We start from the raw sequence: 17,171 nt of genomic DNA, 5'->3' as shown, positions 1-17,171 counted from the left end.
ATATATATATAAAATAATATGTTGCACACTATAATTTTAAGCCTTTTCCTAGAGTATCAAGAGTGCCAGCATTTATCTGGTGGGAGCAGTTTGCTGTGACAGCTCTCACTGCCCCAAGGTGAGAGCTCTGGTCCTGTGTAGGAGATGACTGAAGTGTTTTCTTTCCTTCTTGACAGACACTGCCTGCAAGAACCGGCCCCTAGACCTCGTCTTCATCATAGACAGTTCCCGTAGTGTCCGATCTGAAGAGTTTGAGAAAGTGAAAATCTTTCTGTCAAAAATGATTGATACTCTGGACGTTGGTGAAAGAACAACCCGTGTGGCGGTCATGAATTATGCTAGCACTGTCAAGGTAGAGTTTCCCCTCCGGACCTACTTTGATAAAGCATCTATGAAGGAGGCTGTATCTCACATTGAGCCCTTGTCTGCTGGCACAATGACCGGCCTTGCCATCCAAACTGCCATGGATGAAGTCTTCACTGAGGAAATGGGCAGCCGGCCAGCTACCTTCAATATCCCCAAGGTGGTCATCGTTGTGACAGATGGACGACCACAAGACCAGGTTCAAGATGTGGCAGCAAGTGCCCGGACAGCTGGCATTGAGATCTATGCAGTTGGGGTAGACCGGGCAGACATGCAGTCCCTGAGGATAATGGCCAGCGAACCACTGGATGAACACGTCTTTTATGTGGAGACCTATGGTGTGATCGAAAAGCTGACATCCAAATTCAGAGCGACTTTCTGCGGTAAGGTGGTCCAAGAGGGTAGTGTAATTTGGCTCCTTTTGGCTCCTGCTGTGGTTCCACTCCCTAAGAAAGAAGTTTTTCTCTTTGAGAAGTGTTACGTATCACATTTAAGTATTTCCTTTGCTATCTGCTGGGCAAACAAGTCAATCCTTTTATTCACTGGAGGCCAAGTAATGATCTTTCATACTGAACAGTGACCTTACCATGCAAGTAACAGACCTGATTTCAGTGGACCTCCTTGTGCAGTTGGTCCAATTTAGTGCAAGAGAAAGCACAGCAATCTGGCCGGGATTCGGCTGTGTGTATCGACTGACTTACCGAGAGCGCACACCCGAGCTGTGCAGTCCGCTCGCTTCTTTTCCCATCTGGCTGGGAAGCAAGGAGGGGGGAAGTGGTTCTGAAGGGCTCTTTATAGGAAAATCAGCTTGAGAAATTTGGTGCAGGATGAAGGGCCCGAACACAACGGCAGGTCATCTCGGGATGGGCTTTCACCCTGCAGGCATTGCTGTGCTTTTTCAGTGTGCCAGACTCGCACCTTTCTCTGTTTCTCTGCAACCTGATTTAGGCAGGGAGCTGGATCTGCAGCTCCTGACGGATGGGCTGCATTAGCTTCGCTCTGTGAGGGCTGGTCTTGGAAAAATGCTGGATGTATATTTGGTTTGGGCTAGAACTCCACTAACGATGCTAAGCCAGTGTGGGTTGTTATTGTCATTTACAGAAAAAAAAAGGTCACGTATCTGGAGTATTTAGAACTGCCTATAGATAGCTATGGCACAGCCCTACCCACAAAAATCAAACGATGACTTTTTGACAATTAAAAAACTTGTGGGAAGTAGATTTTTCTAGTAAATTTCTAAGGAAATTACTTGTGAAATAATTCTCCAGCAAGTAATGGGTAAAATGAGGTGTAAAGAATATTGTAAGAGAATTAACGTAACAGCCATTGCCTTGGGAACTTGGTTGGCAATGTGTTATTTGTTATTTCAGAGCCTTACTAAAAATTGCCACCATACCTTTTGAATACGTTTAGAGTGAATAGACCTCTTTTTCTAGGTATGAAATAAATGCGTAGGACCATCTGTAGACAGGACACTTTGTCCAATAATTAACGTGGGAAATGCCTTGAGGTTTGGCTTGACATCATGTTGTGTTGCTGATGTGACCACATCCCCTCTCTGGTAGCTGGAAGTGGGTTCAAGTGCCCACCTAGCTGGACAGGTATGTGTGCTGTGAACATAGCACTAATTTTCCACCTATCTTCTCACCAAAGCAAGTCCTTTCATAGCACTGAAGAAAAATCTCTTGTTCTTAAGAGTAAACGTTCTGTTTATTGTGCTGAAGCACAGGAATTATACCCCTACTAAGCTGAAGGGTAAAGCAAAGAGAGCTCACACATACACACTTCCAGTGTAACTCTGAGTTGCCTGCATGCAATTAGCCAGAATCTGTGGGGTTCATGGACAAAAACGGGGGAATAGTTTTTCAAAAGGTTCCTACAAACCAAATGAATCTAAGAGAGTCTTGTAAGACAGTGTGGGTAAACTGGGTCCTTTCCAGCTCCAGACTGCTTTTTGGTCAGAAATCTACTCACCAGTGACAATTAGGATTTTCTTTGCTTTGGCCAAGCCAAATAAATTTGTTTGTAGGGTGAGCTGAAAACAGGAAAACTAATGTTCAGGGGCAAAATAGTTGGCTGAGATCAAGTTCTTGATGCATTGAGAGCATCATTCAACATGAGACCATCCTGGAGATGGAAAATCTTAACCTTAAATCGTGTCCAAGTCAGTGGAAGCTTGACTTTTCTACCACAAAAGTCTGACTATTTGAGTCTGAGCTTCTCAGTTATGGTTGAAAATATCACCCACAGATTTTGTTCATAAGTCAGAGAGATGAATTCTCTTTCTCCCAAGGGTGTAGCAGAATGAAAAGATGCTGTCTTGGTTTGAGATTTGTTTTTGCCAATGGAAATACAAGACACACTTTCTATCAGCCTTATTAGGGGACATCTAAATCTTCCATGTTTTAGAAAATGGGCAATGTTGCCGTGCATTCCGAAATACATGAGACGATTCAAGCACTCTTGCTTCTCATTTCTTATCTCACCACTATTGCTTTGGAGTTTGATTTTACCAGTAGTCAATATCCACATCATAACTACTCATCTAAGTAAAATCTCAGGTAATAACAGACTCCCCATTTTTCTCCTTTTCCCTTTCGTTTCCTCCTTCTTTCTTTCCTTCCTTTCCCCCCTTTTTTCCCCTTCCCACTTTTTTCCTCCACCTTTTCTTTCCTCCCCCCTTCCCTCTGCCCTTCCCTTTTTCACCTCATCTAAATCTAGTAATCTAAAAATCATCTGAGTTTAAGTGAGTATCTCGGATTCCTTTACAGTCTGTGGAGAGAAACAGAGGCATCTTGGGGTGACCAAAGGAGCAGCAGATCCAAAGCTAAATACACTTGAGAAAAATTGGTCAGCAGTTAATTAGTTACTTACTTAGACCATCTGGGGAGGAAAAGCCTGTCAGCACCGCAGGGCATGGCAGTGACAGCCCAGCGTTACAACAGTCATTTTGTCTGCCTTGTCATCACAACACACTTGTATCAGCTGCCATCCATCACGCTGCTTTTCCTATCACTGTTTTCTCTTTCCTCAGTCCGATGAGATAGCCTTACCGCCTGTGGGGAATTAGCTGGTGCCCGAAAACTGAATCTCATTTTGTAGCTTGCAGTTTCAGCTTCTTAGTTCTTTGAGGTTTGGACGTTATTTCTGCACTGTCCTTCAGTTAGGAGGTTCATGTGCCTGCAAAGCTACCTTACTGTACAAACTGTCCTCCCTATCCTCTTTTGGTCTTGACTTTTTAAACCTAATGGAACAAGGCAGCTGCAGCCCTCACATACCCATCTTGCACTGGTGGGTGTCTTTGCTGGCTGATACACCTGGACCATCATTACGTAGACAGTCTTCATCCCGGAGAAGACAGTGTGTTATCTCAGTGCCTCTGAGTCATTTTTCTTTTCCTCCTGGTCTTGATGCTCTTTCTATTGCAGTTTATTGTATTTTATTTTATTTTATTATTTATTTTTTGTTGTGCTTTCTGTCGCATTTCAGTTTACATGGGGGTTTTTTACAGTGCAGAAGGAATTCATAAATCAGGTTGTATGCACGTGCGCAGAAGTTAGTAAGCTGCCAGACAGTGACTGATACATTTTGGGATTATTTAAACTGGTTGTCTGTAATAGAAAGGGACTGGATACAATAAGCCAGAAGATCCTTTTCATTGCTAAGTTCTTATTTCCAGAGTAATGTTACTAAATGCTTAAAATCTCTCTCCCCCTGTTGTACCCTTTTCAGCTTAATCTCATCCTTCTGCCACCTCAGGTGGTGAGTTATTTCAGTGCAGTTGTTCCAGCGTGGTTTATGACCCCTTTCTTCTGGCTACAGAATGATGCAAAAGATGCCTGTAACTTTTGTGACGGTGGCACAGCACTGACATTTACTACCACTAATCCAGCAAACAGTTCAAGATGTACTTTTGTAAGCATAAATTATTAACGAATGTTTCTCTCCTTTGGGAGGACTGAAATGCCTTTTCTGTAATGCCCTTTGTAGCTGCGAATGTGTGCGCTCTTGGGACCCATGAGTGCGAGCAGGTCTGTGTGAGTAACGGCGGATCCTACCTTTGTGATTGCTATGAAGGCTACACTCTCAATCCAGATAAGAGAACCTGCTCAGGTATTACTCCTTCGGTAAATGTGTTCAACTAGAAAAAAAAAATCACTTTTTAACACGATAGTTGGATTTGAGAAGCTACTTCTGTACTTCTGTTGAAACAGTGAACATCTGTATCTCCTTCAATAACAATAAATCAAATAATAAATAATAAATAAAAAAGTCTACTGCAAGTAATGGTGAGAAGTAGTTTGATTCCATCAGCATCCTTTTTATAATGCCTACAGAACCATTCATTAGGGCCAGATGCCAAAACAAAGTCTTCAGATGTAGATACTGTATAGATATTTTCTCCTACCATTACTCTAATTACACCATTACTCTAATTCCTTCAATTACTATTGCCATTTCTGAGCTGATTCCAAATAGAAATATATTTGAAAATGTGAATATGCGCTCCACCCCAAACTACTTTATATTAACAATGAATTATTTCTCCAACGTGTGTCTTGCAGCTGTGGACATGTGTGCACCTGGCAGGCACGAGTGTGATCAGATCTGCGTGAGTAACAACGGATCCTATATCTGTGAATGCTATGAAGGCTACACCCTGAGTCCAGATAAGAAGACTTGCTCAGGTAAGAATTAAAGGCTACTATAACATATGAAATTCATGGAGACATGGACATGTTCTCTGTGAGTTACCTTCATTGTTTCTCATTGAAAAATTGCTTACAGACATCAACTCTTAAAATGAGGATTCACCTGTACACTTTCCCCTTGGTTCCAGTAACAGTAAAATTGCATTTTTCTTTAAACGTGTCGATTACAAAAATGCAATTTGGCACTTACCTACCATTTTATGGTCTTCACAGTACTTCATAAACATCACTTAGTCCCTGGGAGAGGATGAACCTATTCCAGAGATGCCCACCAGCACTATGTCTCCATTGGAGAGTGAGTGCCTCTAGTCCATAGAGAACTTTAATCCTGATGATTTTCCCCTGTCCTCTCCAACTCTCCTGTCCAAACTAATTTTTTTTTACACCTTGCTGCTTCTATTCCAAGTTGTGCAGGGATCTGCGATATAGCAACCCCAGTCTTACATCGGCAGCAGCTTCTTGAATTGTCAGCCTGAAAAGTTAGCCTATTATTAAAACTTTTTTTCCCCAAATACTTCTCTGGAGTTGTTTCTTTAAATCCAGAAGTTTTGAGCAGCACCAGCCTTAGGGTAGCTATTTTATAACTGGTAAGCGCATCCCTCCCTTTGAGAGCACATAAGCGTTCTTCTCACTGAAGTTTTCACTCTTCTTATTTCTGAAGGGAGAACATAATCTTCTAGTGCTCCTGCTTTTTTGTTTGTTTGTTTGCTTTTGTTCTCACTAGGCTTTATATCTCTTTGCCATTTAATAGCATTTCTACATATCACGCCTGGCTTTTTGTGCCTGCCTTCAGCTCAAGGATGAAAGTATGAAGTTAAATTTGGATTCACCATGGTTACTGCTAATATTGCAAGAAACAACTTCTGCCTTGACACGTGGCAGGTTATTGCCCATCTCAGTATGGTGTCTTAGCTTCATCCTTACTGGGATATTCAGGGCTGTTAGAATTGCTGATGAAAATCAGATTGCATGAGAGGTGGTATAATATAATATAATAATATAGTAGGGCACTGGTTGAATCCTAATTTGAATCCTAATTAAATTGTACTTATAAACGTTGAAGCATGGGAGTGTCTGGGAGGGATTAATAGCTTTCTTCTCTAAAACATGGTTCACCACAGCCACGGACGTGTGCGCAGCTGGAAGGCATGATTGTGCACAAGTCTGCTTGAGTAATGATGGATCCTACAGCTGTGACTGCTTTGAAGGATATACTCTGAATCCAGATAAGAAGACTTGCTCAGGTAAGACCTGATCAAGGAAATACTGTGTTCAGCTAAAAACAAGGAACTTTAAAAAATCAGGTTAATTTATGTTATTTTTCTGACAAATTATCCAAGAGTTTCTGTACAATTCCTGAAAACACAGTGCAACATTTTTTCTACATGTTTCCAGTAATAATTTGAGACCCGTGCATCATGAGGGTGATTACTCTTTCTGGTGGACGTGTTAAAAAATACTCCAGCCTCAGAGCTCTAGAGGGTGAAGGGAAATGTTCTTTCCCAGTGCTGGGCTCTTGTGGAGATTAGGAGCATAGATACAGCTGGTACTTAAGGATGGACATATAAGTATATAGTACCTACAGATTAGTATGTATTCTATATTATTTTCACTTGATTAGGATTTGAATCTCACTCTTCTCATCTTTGGATGTCTCACTGATGACTTATTTACGCAAAATCCTTTTTTCCACTTCCATCATAATCTCTTTCCTTACTACGTTTTGTATGACAAATCTCTGAACCGAGGCTTCCAATTCCAGGAGGTTTCTAGGCAAATCTCTCCAATTAAGTCATATGTCTCGCATCTCAAAGAGGTGAAGCCAGAGGCTTCAATATTTCTTCCTGCCTAGTTTAGGAGCTGATTTTGTAAATATAGTTCCTAAGATTGACTCTCACCTGGCATTATGTAGACGCAATAAACGTCTGTGAGGGAATGTGAATTCAGTTAGGCATCCCCTTCGGGAGTCCAATCCTGAACCTTCTTTCATAGCACTGATTCTCCCCCTGCATAGTCAAATTTCAGATTATTTCCCTAATATGCTTGCTTTTTTTTTCCTCTTGAATCTCATTTTGCAGTATGCTGCTAATGATTTCTCAACCATCCATGTCTTTGTGATATAATAAAAATAGCCTAGGTCCAGGAGGGGCTCCTTTCTTTCTTTCTTTCTTTCTTTCTTTCCTTGTGCTTTACCGGACCTCCCTACTGCAACGATATCCAAATATAGGAACTGCTTCTCAGCTTGCCCTTTCAGAGCTGACGTGTTAAATTTGGCAGAAAACATCAGCCTCACACATGAAGTGCCCACTTTGTAGCTGGCAGAGGGTGCCATGTCTCTCTTTTTTTTAGCAGCCATGTATACTCTTCTGTTTATGGTCTTTTCACTCCATAAAACAGCGTCTTATCCAACTCAAGTAGAGCTGAAATAATGCCAAATAGTCTCTTAAAATCCAGATATTTGTTCTCTGAAATTCCTTTGGATAATTATTTTGTAACTGGGTCACTGCTAGTTCAGTTCCTTTTGCAATCTGTTACAACTGCAAAAAAGTGTTGCCAGTATACCAAAAATTGTATTAATTTTGTGAAGTTGATAGTCAGATAAAACCACACTCTGTATCCCCTACTATGGCTAACAGCATGCTGACATGCAATAAAAACATCCTGGTTTGAATCCAAATGAAGATATGTTTGCAAATGGGAATTACTAACACCAACTGAAAAGGCTGAAGTTTGGGAATTGATTAATCTTCTTCTCTTCTCAAACGCCTTCCTTAGCTGTCGACATGTGTGCACCTGGAAGGCATGACTGTGAGCAGGTCTGCGTGAGAGATGATCTGCTCTATGCCTGTGACTGCTACCAAGGCTACACCCTGAATCCGGACAAGAAGACTTGCTCAAGTAAGAGCATACCCTCTCCAGCTAAGTACATGCATTGAAATAGCTCTCATTAGCAGGTTAATATAGTTGGATCTGTTTGAGAAACTTTCACATGCATTCAAGTGTTATAAGACAGTTCTATGTCACTCTGCCTTTTCCACTTCAGCGATATTCAGAGATATAAAGCACTTTATATACAACGATGCTTGTAACTGCTTACCATTCGGTCTGTCTTTATCACCTTTTAACTAAGGCCTTCACTGTTTTTAAAAAACGGCAATTATGCAATATTCAGCAAACCCAGAACTGAGAAATGATTGAAGAGAGAAGAGCTGGGGTTAGTCATACAGTCACACACTCTGCAGGACGGTGGAAACTGCGTACCGCCAGGCAGGAGACAGTCTGAGGCGGCGTCCTCCCCTCCAGGCTGAATTTCACGTCGCTGGTTGTTTCTTTAGCTTCTCAGCTAACTTTGCGTTATAGTAAAAATGTAATTTTTAAAAAAATGTTTCTTTCCTTCCCGGTCTCCTTACTGTAAAGTTATTGCGTGCTGGGAAGTTTTCATAGCATGCCTTTGGAGGGGATCTGGCCCTTCACATCTGGTGGGGTTGGGCAGCTGCGGTCAGAGGCAGCACAGACTGTACGAAGCAAGGACGGAGGGAGACCCCAGTAAGGCAGTTAGTTCATCTCGCTGCTCCAAGGCAAGATCAGTTATACATCTCAATAGTTCCTGGTAAGATTCACATAGGATAGGCTCCCAACATGGAAAAGCATTGCCATTGGGAAGTGTTAAAAAATGTTACCTTTTTTTTGGATAACTGTTTCTCCAAAATGCATTCCGTAGGAATGGATGTATGTGCACCAGGAACCCATGACTGTGAGCAGGTCTGTGTGAGTAATGGTGGATTGTATACCTGTGACTGCTATGAAGGCTTTACCTTAAATCCAGATGAGAAAACATGCTCAAGTAATAATTTAATGGTTTTTTTCCTGAATATATTTATTGAAGTACCTCTCTTTAATGTGTTAAATCCTTTTAATCTATTTGCGAAATGTTCTATGAACTCACTAACTCCCTGAAATCCCTTTTCATTCTTTTCTGCCTGTTTCCACTAATGTTCTGAGCTAGTTTGATCCTTCTTGTTTAGTTATAGCAGTTACTGTATTTAAAACTACAGTTGACTTACCTATCACCACACATTTAAGGACTTCACCGAATTTAAAAAAAATAATCTGTTGTAATCTGCATTTCCTTATGAAATGGGAATAACTGGGGGGATTGGCAAGGCAGGGTTCTGGGGCGTCTGTCTCTGGGGCATGGGACTCAACTGCATACCAGCATTCGGAGGATGGTGGGGGCCAGAGGGGAACAGAACTGGTGTCAGAAGAACTACTGCAATGCTAAACCATATGTTCTTGTCCACTCCTCCAAGCTGAGTGGGACAGGCATGAACTCACCAACTGCTTTCCCTTCACATGGGCAATAATGCCATCAACTGTTGGCAGAACTTCTGCACCATTTGATGTAGAATCATAAGTAAAGTTGGGTTGGAAGGGACCTCAAGAAGTACCTAGTCTGATCTCTGGTCCAGAGCAGGAATAACTTGCCATTACATGAAGTGGCTAAGGACCCTATGTAAGAGCAAAGTTGTAAACTAGGTGGATATAGCCAAAGACCATCTGCAAAAATAGTATTTTTTTGTAGGGCTGGACTTAAACATAGATGCAGTGTAAAAACACAAATCTAGCATGTTTTGTGTAACTTGTTGGGCAACCCAGTGGCAACAGGAGTGCCCAAGATTTTGAATATCAAGTACTGGAAGACTCTAAATTTCACAGAAGGACTGCAGAAAACTTCAGGGTACTCTTGGGCAGTTGCCAAAGTTGGTTGGAAAAGTAACTTTATTAAAACAGACATAATCCAAGGAGGATTTGTATCTGTCACTGGAGAATTTAAATGCAAACATGAAAACTTAACTGGCAGTTGGTTGGAAACCAACCATGTTGGTGTGATATTTTGAACTGGCCTTCCTCCAGCTGCATCTTGAACAGCTCTTCTTTGTACATCAACCATAAAGCCGGTGGAACATTCCAAAGAAGGGAGCTGAATAAATACAAGTTCAGTGGAATCAAGAAGACACCAGTTTCAACATTGGCTCTAAGACAAATGAATTTCTGCACTGCTAGAAATGAATCTGTTAATAGATTTTTTCAGTGAAACACTGAATGAATGACCATTTGAAATTGATATATTTCAGTCATTTTTCTGTAATTCAAGCAGCCATCAGTTTCCTTTCGAAATGGCAATATCAATGGCAAGATGGATAAGCAAAAAGAGAAACGAAGACAATAAAAAAACCAAGAGAAATTGTATCCACAAAATTCTATTGTTTTACTGTTATAATGCTCACATAATTTGTTTGGCATTGATCAGCTATGCATTTATATATCTACAGAAAAAATAATTGAATAATCTGCTGTCGTTGCCTTTGCAAGCAACGTAAAACCCCATGTATAAAGTGACAGGTATTACATACAAGTAATCCTTCTTGATAACTTGTTGAAAGGGTATTTCACAATTGTAGGCCCTCTTTTAAGGAGGCTCGGCCTTTGGAAGCTTATTACTTTGGTCTCAGATGTAGATGGTAATCTCACTACAGTAGTGGTGCTTCAGTTGATATGTTTGTTCTTAGCCTGCAGCAAGTGGCACAGCTTGCCTTAACCTCCTACGTTCTTTATGGAGTAGGTGAGGTTAAATTGCCTTTCATGGAGCTGAGAGCTCACAGCCATCAGCTGATGCCTGACATGTTATTATACAACAATCAAATTATCATCTCTCTGAGCCCTTTGTGGTCATCCCTGGTTTTGTGGTGGATTATGGAGAAAAAGGAATTCTTGAGGACACTGAGGCTGGTACCCGGTAAGTCTGGAAGACTGAGAGCAAGACCTAGGAACAGATTCAACGGAATCACGGCAGAGTATGGCAATGCTTGTTTTCTCTTTCCTAAGAGACTGATTACTTCTCTGTCATGCTAACTGGCTCCTCTGTTAATATTGCTGTGCCTTTCTACCAGATTTTAAATTCATTTGGGCCCATTTGAAGATTGTTGTTCCCTCCATCCATGTTCATGTGACATTGGAATGGACTTGTGTTCACATCTCTTGATGAATCAAAAATGATACTCCCTGTACATGCATATTGCCAATGTTACAAACCAAGAGTACTTGTGAGGTGATATGCATGATTGCTTTAGCTGAACCTCTATTGCTTAGTATTTAAAATTATGACATGTGTTCCTGCTTTCATTTTTATATTATTTACCAAGTGGTAAATTCAATTCTTCTAACTCCTTCCCAAGCTGCGACTTAAGTATTTAAATTCCACCCACATCTCAGAAACTGAAGCAAACTGACCAATTTGTGACACTGACCAACTCTTTATGTGCCTAAAATCACTAGGTATCTTCGTGCTTGGCTTGGAGGCTGGCAAGCCTGGAGGCTTAACTTTGGACTTTAATGCATTCTCAGAAATGCTGTGTTTGGGAGTGATGGGTACCCCAAATGCCATTACAATCCAGCTTTGAAGGGCAGCTACCTCCATTTTATAGATAGATAGATTTAGATATAAGGAAGAGATCCTTTTCTATGAGGGTGGTGAGGCACTGGAACAGGTTGCCCAGAGAAGTTGTGGATGCTCCAGCCATGGAAGTGTTCAAGGCCAGGTTGGATGGGGCTTTGAGCAACCTGATCTAGTGAAAGGTGTCCCTGCTCATGGTGGGGTAGTTGGACTAGATGATCTTTAAAGGTCCCTTCCAACCCAAACCATTTTGTGATTCTATGATTCTTCTGAAGAGAAGCCCAAGTTAGTCATTGCCTTAAATACAGCTAATTTTATAGATTCTGTTTACAGTGATGCCAGTGGCCTTCCTGTGTGGATAGTCTGATAGTAAAAGTACTATGCACAAAATGGAGTCCTGAACTGCAGGTTCTTCTCAGTCTGCATCACTTGAACACACTCATTCTGCTTCCCAGGGTGCCTTATGTTTTGAGGTGGGGGATATTCTGGATGAGAGGGAGAGAAAACAGGCAAAAGGAAGATCCACTCTAGTCTAGCGATCAGAGTTGATGGGGGAGGCTGGTTGGTCCCTGCACCCAGGCTTCTTCTTATTTTTTACTCAATAATGGTCTCATTTAAAGAGTGCAGAGGATCCAGGTAGGCTAGGGACTCCCTGCTCTGCCTCCTCCTCCGTTAGAGTCAAGCTCTCTCTTGCCTGTCCTGTTTCTGGACTATGACACTCGTGTCTCTGGCTGCACAGCGGCCCCTGTTCACTGCCGCCCCTCCCTCCCGACTGCCCTGGGTTGCAGCGCTTGCTGCAGTCTCACAGCACGAGTTCAACTCCCGTTGCAGAATCAAGTGTTTTCCTGTGATTTAAATGTTCGATAATTGTCATAAATATTCTAAATGCTGTTTTCTCTCTTAGGAGCCGTAACGAGCAGTCTTATAACAACTGAAGAATCCTGTAAGTGTGAAGCCATAGCTGCCCTGCAGGACTCAGTCACCTCACGCCTTGAGGCTCTGTCCACAAAATATATCCTTTTTCTTACATGATCTCCTGCATTCAGCTCTTTACTGGTATTTTAGAGGTAGCTGTTTCGGTATAAGACAGGGAAGGAACATCCCTCAAAACAGAAAGTATTTTCATGGTGATTTTAGAAATGTTATGGAGCAAAATCTTGGTTGTTGCAAATACCATTATGATCTCACATTTCATTGAAGGGCTTTAGTATCAAGATACAGATAAAATGCACGTGCCCACATCCCCTAGATTATATATGCTATGTTGAACATGAAGCATTGCTCTGTTCATAGTTCTTCCAGATGACTTTCACTGTTTTACTATAGCGTTTGCTATAACGCTCAGTTTTGAGCCCTCCTATTATGTCCCAAAATTTTCAAGACAACTTCTCAGGCAGTGTGACAACAGTCCCATTAGCTGCGGTATTCCTCTGCATCCCACCTCCGCAGCCAGGCACCGTCCCAAGCAATTTTCATGCACCTTCTTCTTTTCTGTGAAAATGTGCTAGCCTGTTAATATCCCGCTGCTGGGATATATGGGACAGGACATCCGAGGTGCAGGCTGGCGGGTGCCAGCTTCGCTGCGCTGGGATTTGCCGGCTTCGTTTGTTGCAGTGCGGTGCCTGCGGCAGTGAAGAGAAATGTGGTCAGGCCCCGGATTAGACATTTCACAAACATGTGGGAGAGAAAAAAAACAAAAAAAGAGAAAGTGGTGAACTCTGTGGTACCACAGCAAACCTGAATGCTGGAATGAATGCCCTCAGATGGCGTGGCAGGAACTAATAACTGGGAGTTAAAGTTGGGCAAGCTGTGGTTCAACATAAGGAACAATTTTTAGAAGTGAGAGTGGTTGACCACTGTGACAATTTACCAAGATTTTCATCACTGGAAATTTTTGAGACTACATGCTTTTTTCTGTAAAAGGTGCTCTTGTTCAAATACTAATTGATTTAGGGGAGTACTTTATCACAAAGAACTGATGCTTTCTTTCAAAGTTATTCTTTGGTGGGCAATTTGTATCCCTAGAATCCTTTCAAGACAACCTGGAAAAAGCAGCAGAGACAATTACTTGCTGCTCCTCAGCCCTGAATGTCACTTGGTCCAACCCCTTCTAAGAAATTAGGGTTGTTGAGCTCATTTGGGAAGTGGCCAGACCTTGACAGATCTCTAAAATGTTTTGAAATCTCTGGTTCAAGAATGTATTGACCTCATTTAGAAAACAGACTGTTCGTTGAAAATGCAGCAATGAGAAAGATTGTAAACACACCAAACCTTATAGCCATCTATTATATTGCCCTTAACAACGGACCACTAGATGAAGTGTCCGAGAAGCTGCGGGCGTATCAAGGCAGACAGCAGGTTGTCTGAGCTATCATTGTACTTAATTTTAAAATAATCTTTCAGAAGCAATCCTTTTTGTTGTGTTCAGCAAGCTTTATTTTGTTGCACAGCTTACAAAACAGCAGTTGATTTGTTATTATTGACAAATGTCAGGAAGCCTTCAGGAAGCCAACAGTCTTGAAAATACAGTGACCCTGAGGATCTTCATGTACAGTCACTTTATAACCAAAAAGCTACTATACCTGCTGTGCTTCAGTTTGTAGTACAAGTAGTACAGCAGGTACTGCTTTTCTGCAGTAACTGCATTTTTATTCTCTTATTTAAAAGTAAATACAGAAAAAATTAATGGATACAGTATATCACATTATATAAAACTGTGAAATGGCAACACAGAGTAAAAAGTGTGCCTATGTCATCTGTCCATTAAATGGGAAAGTAATTTGGAGTCTTGTAACTTATTTTAATAAAATAAAGTATGATCAGCACCCTGATGTTGGAACTTTTTTTGTATACAATTTAAAGGATGTGTGTTATGAAATAAAGTGTTTAACAACAACAAAGTAACAAAACCTCAAAGATAAAGGAGGCATAAATGGAAGCAATCCACATAATTAAGCAGGATACTATCCCCAAGTCACATAGGTGGAAAAAGAACCATTTGATTTTAAAACCTACAAGTCCTTGTTAATACAGATATAAAGTTTAATAGTAATTTCAAGTATTAATAATGTTGTTTAACACTCAGAAGGACGAAAGACATCCTCCAATTTAAGGTTTTTATCCTGCAAGATTTGCTTATATTATTAGTCAGTCATTCCTGTTGTCATACCACAGACTTTACTGGGACTACTTGTGTCAATTGGGCTTGTAGGATAAAATACACTAGCTAACAATTTAAAAATGTAATTGTTAAAGGAATCCACTTGTTTTGCACACTTGGCATTTGTAATCATCCAGATGCTTTAGAAACTATATTTAAATAAATTTGAAGATGGAGTCAAAGCTATAATTATTATTCTTTTTTTTTAGAATTGAAAAATCCAACATATTTTGTAGAGTTTTGCGATATAATTACACAAAATCTTTTATCAGTAGCTGGTATGCCAAGGACATATTATAACGACATCTGTGCTTGCTTCATACCCTGCACATAATAGATACAAACAATTGCAAGGAAAATCAGTGGCCAGAAGTTCAGTTATCCTGTTCACTGCACATGTGATAGAGACTTCAGATATGTCTATACAGTAATGTTAAGTCAGAATATAATACCAATATATATAATACTATATATATATATTGTGTGTATATATATATATATAAAATGCTATATAATACTATAACAGCACAGGTGAACATGGGACACAGCTTCAGCAAGGGCTAAAAATGAGACTATAAACTCTCCAAGACTGCTGGATTGGTCTGCAGTTGATATTTTGTGATGTGTCCCCACTGATATTAATTTGCTGTGGTTCAATTAAAGTTAGTGTGGGACAATCTAGCTATGCTACACTTGGTTCCTCAAAGTGCTGTGTATGCATATTTTTTCTGTAAGTCATGGAGTTTTATATCCAGCACTTTACTTTGCTTACTTTCATGTCCTCTGCTTAGACATGGGTATTATATAAGGATTTATAGGGCCAGAAGCATGCCTTGGCCTCTGTAATTAGTAAGAATAAACAAGTTGTAAATCTAATGCAAGACTTTTCAACTTCTTGGCAATTGGGAGTGGATGACATCAGTCCCATTAAGGCCAGTTGTCAGATGAGATGTATAATTTTATACGATAGTGGAAAACTGTCCTGGAGGCCAGATGTGTCTTGCAAGCTGTCAGCTGGGCAGGCTTCGTTTCATGCATTAGTATTCATAACTCCATTTTACGTTACAAATTATAGTATTTACATTCAATTCCTCTGAGCAATTTTCTTGTCTCACTTTGTGTTTGTGAGCACCAGATAAAATTCCAAAGCCATATAAGTAACTTCTTTAAAATAGGACATACCAGCATGTCCTATTGACTGAACATTTTTATTTTAAATATAGATATACTTGTTGATATGGAATGAGTAATTATACTGTTTTAATTATTGGGGCAGTGGAACTTTAAGACTAATGCAGAGAACTGTTACAAAAAGAACTAAATTTAATCTTTTGGATGGTATTTAGAATTATTTTTATTCTGCTTAAAATAGAACAGAATAGAATACAACAGAATATTTCAGTTGGAAGGGACCTACAACGATTATCTAGTCCAACTGCCTGACCACAGGCATTTTCTAAATTACCTTTAGCTATCTTATTCAGCTCTAAGATGCTTACAGAGGTTCAGCCAGCTTTGCTTTATAGTTCTGTCTTATGTGTGTGCTTCTAAGTTGGCATCAGTCAAAGAGCTGGATGCCCAGTGCTCCTCACTGTTGCATCTTCACATAACTTCAGTAAAATGATGTGACGATAACCTGTGGCTGGTTCTATTTCTCTACATTTCCAGATAGCCTCTGAGAGGAGGGGAACGCACTAAACTTGACAAGATACAGGTTTGAGAACTTGGCTTCGTCATGATCCTCCTTTGACATCGAACAAATTGCTTATATTTCAGTGTTCGTGTTGTGGATAATTGCACTGTGGAATGCTTAGACGCTATGAAAGCCAGGGGGACACCCTGGGAGACATGGCACTTCTATTCCTCCCGTGCCAAGCAGGCGAGTTTTTAGGGCAGGATGATGAAGACACAGGACAGACCATCTGCTGTACATCTCCCATGTTCCCCTTTTCTGTTGATCAGCTACAAAATACCTTCGGTACGGAAAATATTTTGCAGCTGGGTCCAACCTAGCTTGGAGTCAGTGCTGCAAAGCCAGGCTGCTCCCGAAGCCCCCTGCACCCCTCGTGCGGGCACGAATCCAGGCTTGATCCTTCCCCCTGCCCTCAGCACTGCTCAATGTCCAAGAGCTTCACAACAGTAGCCATGGGGCTTGCTTACCCTCTCTAACCCACTGAATCAGGCCATTATTCTTCCGTATGTAGTAGCTGACTGACCAGACCTGGCTGCGGGTGCCAGCGGCACCTTCCAAGGGAGCGGGAACGGCGTCCACCGCCTGTGGCCTCAGCCGCAGCCACCCGTTACCTCAGCGAACTGGAACGCCTGGGGCGACTCTGCGGTTGGGGTAACTCTGAGGACATATTGGTGTGAGTTACACTAACGCCACTGCGTGCAAGCACTCTGGGATTCACAAGCTTCCAGATCTTCCTTCATGTATATACCTTTAGTAATGAATTACCGGTGCTTTCTACCCAAGTTGAGC

At 41.1% G+C, this 17,171-nt stretch overlaps 1 protein-coding gene across 1 annotated transcript; it reads left to right on the top strand.

The window, feature by feature from the left end:
• Positions 1-154: 154 nt before the first annotated feature.
• On the top strand, positions 155-13,896 carry MATN3 (matrilin 3; the record flags this gene model as incomplete). Its single annotated transcript, XM_009576371.1, has 7 exons — positions 155-746; positions 4,354-4,476; positions 4,929-5,051; positions 6,197-6,319; positions 7,851-7,973; positions 12,434-12,541; positions 13,841-13,896. Coding segments are annotated over 7 exons (1,248 nt in total), but the record flags the coding sequence as incomplete, so codon positions are not given.
• Positions 13,897-17,171: the final 3,275 nt, after the last annotated feature.

This window comes from Fulmarus glacialis, unplaced genomic scaffold (assembly GCF_000690835.1).
Source record: "Fulmarus glacialis isolate BGI_N327 unplaced genomic scaffold, ASM69083v1 scaffold40654, whole genome shotgun sequence".
In the NCBI taxonomy this organism is placed as follows: Eukaryota; Metazoa; Chordata; class Aves; order Procellariiformes; family Procellariidae; genus Fulmarus; species Fulmarus glacialis.
The sequence above is the reverse complement of the archived record's forward strand: the minus strand, read 5'-3'. Positions and strand labels throughout refer to the sequence as shown.